The 10,141-nt window shown below is 45.6% G+C and overlaps 1 protein-coding gene across 1 annotated transcript; it reads left to right on the forward strand.

Annotated features, from left to right (window-relative positions):
• The first annotated feature begins 1,226 nt into the window (after nucleotides 1-1,226).
• Nucleotides 1,227-4,812, forward strand: LOC124704748 (phospholipase D beta 1-like). Its single transcript, XM_047237007.1, has 10 exons — nucleotides 1,227-2,123; nucleotides 2,314-2,430; nucleotides 2,531-2,725; nucleotides 2,819-3,067; nucleotides 3,154-3,222; nucleotides 3,309-3,456; nucleotides 3,710-3,858; nucleotides 3,963-4,133; nucleotides 4,244-4,441; nucleotides 4,519-4,812. The coding sequence occupies exons 1-10, from the start codon at nucleotides 1,227-1,229 to the stop codon at nucleotides 4,810-4,812; spliced, it is 2,487 nt and encodes an 828-aa protein (XP_047092963.1).
• Nucleotides 4,813-10,141: the final 5,329 nt, after the last annotated feature.

Consider the following 10,141-nt stretch of genomic DNA (forward strand, 5'->3'; position numbering starts at 1 on the left):
CTTATCTTTCACCATGAGTTCTTTCCATGACTTTGCTTCTTTGACCTTGATCATCCTCTCCTCCAAGTCGGTCTTGCGCGCTCTTTCTTCGCCCTTGCGCTTGGCTTCTTCACGCCTTGCTTCAACTTGTGCAAGCTTCACCTCTTTCTTCTTCTCGGTGATAAGAAGCTTTGTCTTCAATGTCTTCATTGTCAATGTCTCCCTTGACTTCATCATGTGCTCCATCTTGTCCCTCATGCTTGACGCCTCTTCTTCCATCTTCATCCTTAACTTTTCCTTCTTGGTTCCCTCGGGCTTGCACGCGTTCCATTCCTCCTCATGACTATCATCCATCCTAAGCATTGCCGCCTTCTTGGGTGCGGTCTCATGATCCCTCAACTTCCACTTGTCAAAATATTTAAAATGTTGACAAGCATGCTTAAATGCGAATGGTTTTCCCTTGGAAGCGGGCATCTCCATGTACCTCTTGGCGGCAATGCCCTCCTACAAAACCACAAATAGCATAGTATAAACACTCACAAGAACACACATATGCATAGAATATCAAAATAACACACATATGCACTCACATAGTCACTCTCCACGCTTCCACTAGGTGGTGCATCTATCACTTGTGCCATTGCCGCACTCCAACGAGCACATTGGGGCTTCATAGTTGTGTTTTTTCTTCGTAGCAGAAACCACTAGTTAGATTTCCTTATTTTACAGTATTTTATATTTATCTCGATACGTATATAATATGTCATCTATCAATGAAAAAAAAGTTCAAAAACAGTGAAATGTATCCTGCCGCTAACGGTCAAGCGCTGACCCAAGGTTATTTTCGCGTTCGTGTCCCAACACAAACGGGCGATAATTTTTGACGTTGGAAATGCGATTAGGCCACTGAAGATGCCCTTATCCAATCTAGTGGTTTCCGGAGCCCCGGACGTTATGAAAAGAGGCTATTTTGTAAAATATTTTCAAACACGGTCCGTGTAAGTCATTTTTGCCTATTTTCATCTCAACCTCAAGGAGAGTATCCTACCTCCGTCCCTGCATTTCAGGGCAAGCAGCGATCCACCAGCACCGACGCAACGAACAACGGAGAGAAGAGACAGACGTACGTACGGGCATGCACACACGCGCGGTCAACACGAAACCACGGATCAGGCTAGCCGAATCAATCGAGAAATCGACCTAGCACAAGGCCACGCGCAGAGAATCGATCGATCGATCCATCGGCAATGTCGCCGGACGAGGACGACGGCAGGACGGAGTTGCCGTCGGAGGCGTCGCTGCGGGCGGTGCTGCTACACGGCAGCCTGGACATCTGGATCCACGAGGCGCGCAACCTGCCCAACAAGGACATCCTCTCCAACACCATGGGCGGGCTCCTCAAGAGCTGCACCTCCGCGCCCGAGGGCGCCGCCTCCACCAGCGACCCCTACGTGACCGTGCTCGTCGCGTCCGCCACCGTCGCGCGCACCAGCGTCATCCAGGACGACGAGAACCCGCGCTGGGCGCAGCACTTCCTGGTGCCCGTCGCGCACGAGGCCGCCGCCGTTAACTTCGTCGTCAAGGACAGCGACGTCTTCGGCGCCGAGCTCATCGGCTCCGTGGCCATCCCGTCCGAGACCCTCCAGGCCGGCGACCGCATCGAGGGCGTGTACCCGGTGCTCGAGCCCAAGGGCAAGCCGTGCGCGCCGGGCGCCGTGCTGCGGCTGTCGGTGCAGTACGTGCCGGTGGCCCGGCTCACCATGTACCACCACGGCGTCACGCCGGGGCCGGACTTCCCCGGCGTGCCCAACACCTATTTCCCGCTGCGGCGCGGCGGGCGGGTCACGCTGTACCAGGACGCGCACGTGCCCGCCGACGGGTGCCTCCCGGAGATCAGGCTCGGGAACGGCACCAGCTACCGGCACGGGCAGTGCTGGCACGACGTGTACGACGCCATGTCGCAGGCCAGGAGCCTCATCTACATCACCGGCTGGTCGGTGTTCCACACCATCCACCTGGTCCGCGATGGCGACAAGGGCAAGTCGCTGGGTGATCTGCTCAAGAAGAAGTCCAAGGAGGGGGTCAGGGTGCTGCTCCTCGTCTGGGACGACCCGACGTCCAGGAGCGTACTTGGCATCCAGATGGTAACCTACGCCTTGCATTGTTCATGTCTAATAACTGGATCAAAATGTTGAATTACTACCAAATTTATGTTCATGCCACTTATCTGAATTCTGCTACAATTCCTTCGCTCGCTTGATATTTTTGTTTTGCAAAATTTGGCCTAAGACAAGACTATTTGCCATGTAAATTATGACATGTCATCATGTGTAGGAAGGTTACATGGGCACAAGAGACGAGGAGACGCGCAGGTTTTTCAAGCATTCTTCAGTTCAGATACTGCTCTGCGCACGTTCTGCTGGGAAAAGGCACAGCTGGGTGAAGCAAAAGGTTGTATCTACCTTGACACATAAACTCCTCTGATTGCAATACACACCCCCCTCCATAGAATTTTCTCCCATGTTCTGACGATGGTCACTACTGAAACCAGGAGACAGGAACTATTTTCACTCACCATCAGAAAACAGTGATCGTCGATGCGGACGCTGGCAACGGTAAACGGAAAGTAGTTGCTTTCGTCGGAGGCCTCGATCTCTGTGGTGGGAGATACGACACTCCAAGGCACCCTTTGTTTCGCACTCTTCAGACATTGCACAAGGACGATTACTATAACCCAAACTACGCGGTGAGAACTCCCCGTTCTCTTGTTGTGGAACAATATCTGAACTTCATTAGAGATTCCCATGTGTTAGTTTATCAAGAAGCCACTTCTATGCAGGTGACTGACGACCGTGGCCCGAGAGAACCGTGGCACGATTTGCATTCCAAGATCGACGGTCCGGCAGCTTTTGATGTCATGAAAAACTTCGAGGAGCGTTGGTTGAAGGCATCCAAACGCACCGGGGCTAAAAAACTGACAAAATCGTGTAACGACTCGTTGATCTGGATTGAAAAGATACCTGAGATTGCAGCTATTGACGATGAAATCTATTCAAGTGACAGTGACACGGAGAGATGGGATGTTCAGGTAAGGTTGTTCGTTGTAATCCACAGTTGAAAGTTTGCGGGCACATGACCCGTCACAATATTGATCAGTTTTACCCTGAAAAGTAGATTTTCCGATCAATCGACTCAAATTCGGTCAAGGGTTTTCCTAAAGATCCGCGAGAAGCAACCAGTAAGGTAACTGAAATACAGTTTCCAAAATATCATACTGTGTTTGGTACTTCATTCTTAACCTGATACAATTATTATGCTTTCAATGACAGAATCTTGTTTGCGGAAAAAATGTACTGATCGACATGAGCATACAGACAGCTTACGTTACTGCCATCCGAGCAGCCCAACACTTTATCTATATTGAAAATCAATATTTCATTGGTTCTTCATTTCATTGGGATTCACACAGAGATGTTGGTAAGCATGGGCTACTACAATCAACTAATTTCACCGACATCTGATTTTTTTTGCTTGCCATGGCATGTTAATTTTGTGTTGTTTACTAGTATTAACTTTTGTTATATTTCTTCTTGATGAATTGGCAGTCCTAACTTTTCTGATCCCTGCATTTTCCATGTCGTGCTAGCATAAGGCCAAATACTACTGAATGCATTTCCCATCGAGTAAAATTCTTGCTGAATGCATAACTCTGAAATACGATATCTTGCAGGTGCTAATAATTTAATACCGATAGAGATAGCACTCAAAATTGCGAATAAGATTTACGCAAACGAGAGATTTTCGGCCTACATAGTAATTCCAATGTGGCCTGAAGGCAACCCCACTGGTACACCTACACAGAGAATTCTTTACTGGCAGGTTAGGTTCTTCATCTCCTTCAGTCTCCCTTATGTACTCTCCTATTATGTATAGTAGTTGTTTCTATTGGTGTAATAATGCAATTCATTCATTTGTCCTTGCAGAAAAAAACGATGCAAATGATGTACGAGATAATTTACAGGGCACTGCAGGAAATGGGATTGGACGGTAAGTATGAGCCCCAGGATTACCTGAATTTCTTCTGCCTCGGCAACCGCGAAGCCGAAGAAACTCCTAGCGCCTCCAGCGGATCATTTTCAGCAAGTAATCCTCAGGTGAGCGAGACTGCAAGCAGCAATCATGTCCCAAGTTGCAACATTTGAAGGAGTATGCTCATCTGAAACATATGTGAGTTTCTTTCCCCAAAACAAATGTGCATTTTCAGGATCAATCTAGGAAGAACAGGAGGTTCATGGTGTACGTGCACTCCAAGGGCATGATCGTGGACGACGAGTACGTGATCATAGGGTCGGCCAACATCAACCAGAGGTCGATGGCAGGGACCAGGGACACGGAGATCGCCATGGGCGCGTACCAGCCACACTACACCTGGGCCAACATGCTCTCTGCTCCCCGCGGACAGGCAACCAACTAAATCCATTCATGAATCACGACTTGACAAATCGTAAATCTAACGATGCAAGCGGCTTGTGCGCGCAGATTTACGGGTACCGGATGTCGCTGTGGGCGGAGCACATCGGGGGGCTGGAGCAGAGCTTCGAGCGGCCGGAGAGCCTGGAGTGTGTGCAGCGTGTGCGCGGCATCGGGGAGAAGAACTGGAGGCGGTTCGTGTCGGATGAGGTGAGCGAGATGAGCGGCCACCTCATCAAGTACCCGGTCAGCGTCGACTGGAACGGCAGGGTGGCGCCGCTGCCGGGGTGCGCCGCCTTCCCGGACGTCGGCGGCAACATCTGCGGCTCCTTCTCGCACATCCAGGAGAACCTCACCATATGAAGCAAGCAAGAAGCCATCAAGATTTTGCTGCGACGATGAATCGTCTGAAACTGTGGGCTTGCTCTGCTCCGTAGGAGAACAAGCCAAGAGCATGTCGGGTAGATATACCAGCGAAAAGAACAACAGTTACTGATCATCGATCCTCGTAAGTCGAAACCATTGTCTAAAACAAGAGACGCTGGCTTGTTTCATTCAAAGAAATTGTGTAGAATTTTTTTGTAGGATTTAGATTTATAGGTTTTTTTTTCTACAATGTTGTTTGATTGGTAGGATTGCAATCCTTTGGAATTCCTACGGAGGAGTGGTTTGCATTATGTTTTGAAGAAAAAAATTCCTTAGCTCCAACGTGTTTTTAGAGTGAATTCCATTTTTCAACCTCTAGTTGTGCATTTATGACACGTATTACCTCATTTAGTGGAACTTCCACCAAAATATTTTATTTAGGAAACTTTAAACACGCTTTAACCCTAATTTAGCATTTTGCTTGTTATTGTTAGATAGGTTAGGCATGATACGTCGATGTGGAGCGACAAAATATGTTAATATTGGAGGGCCTCATGGGCGATCATGTCCAAACTTTTTTAATCCATATGTTCCATTCCTCACTATCAACTTGATATTTTTGAACCCCGATCATCTCCTAACACCTTGCCAAATGGACACATATCAGAAAATAAGGGTCCAAAGCTTTTAAAATTGGTAATCTACATGACTTTATACTTGGCGGGGTAATTAGTATCACAAATGCATAACTAGAGGGTAAAATGTGGAATTCACTCTTCTTTTACAATTTCTTTGGTTTTCCTATGCAATCAATTGCGCTTGGATCCAAAATAATGTAGGTCCTAATCCTATAGGATTGAAGAGGACATACCATTTCAATTCTTTATATTTCCTATTCGTGTGTTCTGAGAATCTTACGAACCAAACGAGCCTAAGGGCTAATTTGATTCGTATAATTTGTGTAATAATTGTGTATAATTTGAATTCTACGAGAAAAATTCCTACACATGTTTAATTCATAGGAATTGAGATACAGATAAAAGGAGGAGAGAGAAAAAAATCTTTCCATCTACCATAGTGGGCACGAATATCGAGAAATAAATGAAAACACCCACGCCCATGCGTGGGTGTACAAAAGTATTTCCGATAAATCTTGTTGGAAAAATATTAAATCATACCACATGGAAAATTCTTTTGTACAATTAAATACACTTTATCTTTTCATAGGATTGAAATAGGCATGATATCTGAATCATATGCTTTTCCCATTCTTACACTTTTTCTATACTATGAATCAAAGGAGCTGAACAATAACCCAAAGTGCTGGAGTTGCCCAACAAGCGCACGTGTGCTTGGCAGCACAAAACATAAGAAGTTGTCTACCAAAACTTTTCTTTTTAAGAATTGAGAACTTTATTGAATTAATCGGATAAAATTATATTACTTAAAGGAGTATTTGCCAGAAATCTTAGGTTATAGTATATGTGCAGGCACTTTCTTGTATCTGCACTAACTTGCTTTGCACACAAATGGGCAGCCTGATTGGCATGCCTAATACAGTATGATATATGTTGAAGCTACTAAAAGCTATACTAAACTCTGTAATCTCCTGACAGATTGGCAGGAGCTCCGATATGTTTTGGTCTTCTCTACAAAGGGTTACAACAGATATAATGCTACTCTCAATGATTACACATTGGTAGTGTCTCATCACGGCAAACATGACTCCATCTTGCAATGTTATTGCTTCCACGAGTGTTGCATTTGCATCATTATCGTACCATATAGCTTATGCCCTCATTAAGGACCTAGTATGATCTCTTAAAACGAGACCTGAGCTGCCCATCATAGAACTTTCCTAGAAGCATGCGTCAATATTTAATGACTCCATGATCTGCATTCTCCAGCTTAATTTGGATTTAGGTAGCTTCTTTTTCTTCCGATGTCCCGAGTTCACTAGGTCGACGGAGGGTCCGAAGAGGCCAACTCGTACATACCAGTAGAAAACGAACTTCTGTTCGGAGCGTTAGTCCTAATCATGTTTGGGTCCAAAACTAATGTGAGCATTAGTTTCGGTTCTAATGGTTAGGATGCCGCACGGGCACAACCAGCTTTAGGTCCTCTTCTTTTGGGCTTCTAGAACGGTTTATAGGTTCCTCACCGGAGAAGCCCAAAAGAAATGCTTGCTTATGCTAGACTCCTCCCCACCGCAAACTGGCATCCTAGTGCAAATTTGGCGGCCCGTAGAAGCGTCCCGAGGGCAGCTTCCCAAGGTTCTCAACAGTAACGTTGAACGGGTACCAACCAACGCCCCCACTTTTCGACCAAATTACCACAGAAGTGCCACTTTAGGCCTCAAAGTGATTTCCTCCTAATTTGGCCCGAACTGGCCCGTGCCAATTAGGGCTATCAACGAGCCGAACTACGAATATAGGTCAGCTCGGCTCGAGCTCATCTTGCATCACGAGCTAATTTTTCAGTTCGAGCTTGGCTCGCGAGCTAAAAGGTCAGCTCGAGCTCGATTAGTCAAAGGCTCGACGAGCTCTCAATGCTCGTTAACAATTTTGGACGGATCTAGCGAGCAAACGTTTGCTTGTTGGTTCCAGCCAGCCAACGCGCCAAAAAAGGAAAGTGGCCCCGCCCCCGCCGACCAATCCGTTCCAGAAAAGGAAAGCGGACCCCCCACGACCGGATCGACCCAATTAGAGCAAATCCCGACAGAATCAAGTCGGGCCCACCGTCCCACCGTCCCCTATTTCCCTTCCCTTTCCTTCTGCTTCTGCACGCTCCCTTCCCAGCCTCCTTTTTCTCTCTTCTTCCTCCCCAGCCAGCTCCTCCAGATCTTTTTTTCCTCCCCAGCCTGCAACTCCTCCAGATCTCCATTGCAGCCTCTACATTGAAGCTTCTTCTTCTCCATAAAAGCTTCTTCTTCCTCCCCAGCTAGCCGGCAACTTCTTCCTCCCAAGCCTGCATCTTCTTCTCCCTTTCCCATCAGATCTCCATTGCATCAACACAAAAGACATCAACTACCAGCACATAGACAGCAAAGTTGCTTCTCTGATTCACCTCCAGCAAATCAAAGTTTCAGAGGCTGGACAAACAAAGGTCAGATTTGAACAGATGCTTACCTGCCCCTCCCATCTCCCCTTTGCTATTTTTTGTTCAACCTTTTGAACCTGGCAACTAGATCTACAAGTTTTCTTCCCAGAAAAAGAACACAAACTGAGCAAAACACAAACAAGACTAGATCTATATGATCAGATCCATATCATCTGAAACAAGTAGTGCTCGATGCATAAAACACAACTATTCAATCAGAAAAATTGCTTCCTGATGCATAAGTATGTTCCTCATCCATACAAATTCATGAAAAATTGCAAACAGGCTTGTATGTCATAGAAAAGACCAGCATGTAGTTGTAACAGGACACATGTAAATCAAAAAAAACTCAACTTTGTGGGCACAAACCTGTTATAATTTGGCGGGATTCTCAAGGTAGTTACTTTTCAGTTCAAATTTTACTCAAGACAACACCTTGCAAAGCAACTAAGTTAGCTGGTCTGATGCATACTAACCATAGAATAAGCCACACAAAAAATCGAAGGACTAGCAATGCATTTAGATGGTCACATAGTACTAGGAAGGTTCTATAGTAGGATTAGGTACCCTTAGTTTGTCGAAAGCATTGAGACAACCGGTTCACCGAAGAACAAACTATGTTTCAACAAGAACTAGTGATGTCACATGACAAAACTAAACAGTAAAATGTTCGACTTAGCTACCGTTTGACATGCGAAGCAAAAGTTTCTTCTGTCATAGTGCTAAAACATAGAGTTTGCACCGTTTTCGCCGTGGCTGATCGATGAAGCAAAAGTAGACTCTTGAACTGGTCCATGCTAGCCTCCAGTACCTGAAAAAACAATTTTGTGAGAAGGTGTGAATGGTGTTGACAACCATAAACTTTGGTAGACTATGTCATGCAGGTCTGAATAAAAAAAGCAATTCGGAAAAACAACTTAGATGGCCTTAGTGTACCAACTTAGATGAATCAGAGAAGCAACTTTAGATGCATCCATAAACAAAGTTTTCAAGTTTACTTACAAACAAAATGAAATTACTTTCTGTTTTGCAGATGAGTGGTTTGGACCTGAACCTAGAACCATACGATGTCGACATGGAAGATGCAGGAATAAATGGCAGTGACCCCTTTTTCTGCACTCAAGCTGCCCAGACGGAGGTTGTCGATGAGTCTCAGGACCCACTCCTTGCTGAGCATGGTGGACAAGGTGGCGACTCGATGTGCACACCTGGTGGAGGGCAGCAATTCAATGCAGCACCACCTCCGAGCAAATCCTAGCACCGAAAACATCAACACAACGACTATGCCTACTACAACCCTTTACGGTTCTTCTAACCACTGAGTTGGCGGATCATGGTGCTGATGGAGTTGCTCCTAATGAAGAAGTTGCATCTAGTCCTCAAGAACCCTTCCTTGGTATGCGATTTGACACAATCGAAGATGCCAGAGAGCACTACAATGCTTACTCAAAAAGACTGGGGTTTTCTATCAAATCAAACACATCACTGAGGCAACCTTTCAGTAAGGTGGTGCGGAAGCAACAATTTGTGTGCAACAAGTATCGGGCACCGAAAACAGAAGAGCAAATTCAAGAGGAGAGAGTCAAAATTGTAGAAGAGGTTAGCCCTGTCCAGTTAGATGATGAAGACGGGGATGGAGAAGAAGCTGGACCGTCCAAGAAACCAAAATCTGCAGGAGTTAAGCGGCAAAGGGAAAAAATAAAGCAAACCAAGTGTCCAGCAAAAATGTGTGTGAAGTTGATTAACAACAAATATGAAGTGACATATTTTATTGCAGAACACAATCACCCCATGCTTGTGAAACCTTCACTGACAAAGTACACGAGATCACACAAAGGCATACCTAGAGATGAAAGGGAGTTCTGAAATGCCTACATGATCGCAACTTAGAAACTGGGCGTATGATGACAGTGATGTCTTCTTTTTATGGTGAAGAATTTTTCGTCCCCTATGATCCAAAAGCTATAACAAATCTGCGAACAAGTTTGAGGAAGGAGGAGAAGGAATGGGACATTGCTGAGACAGTGGCTTATTTTGCAGAGTTGAAGGACAAGGACCCGGGTTTCTACTCTCGAATTTCTTTTGATGAAGAGCACAGGGTTGAAAACATTTTCTGGGTTGACAGTGCTGCAAGGAAGGCTTACACAGAAGCATATCATGATTGTGTGTCATTTGATACAACTTTCTTGACTAATCAGTTCAATATGCCATTTGCTCCATTTGTTGG

The sequence above is a fragment of the Lolium rigidum genome, chromosome 3 (assembly GCF_022539505.1).
Source record: "Lolium rigidum isolate FL_2022 chromosome 3, APGP_CSIRO_Lrig_0.1, whole genome shotgun sequence".
In the NCBI taxonomy this organism is placed as follows: domain Eukaryota; kingdom Viridiplantae; phylum Streptophyta; class Magnoliopsida; order Poales; family Poaceae; genus Lolium; species Lolium rigidum.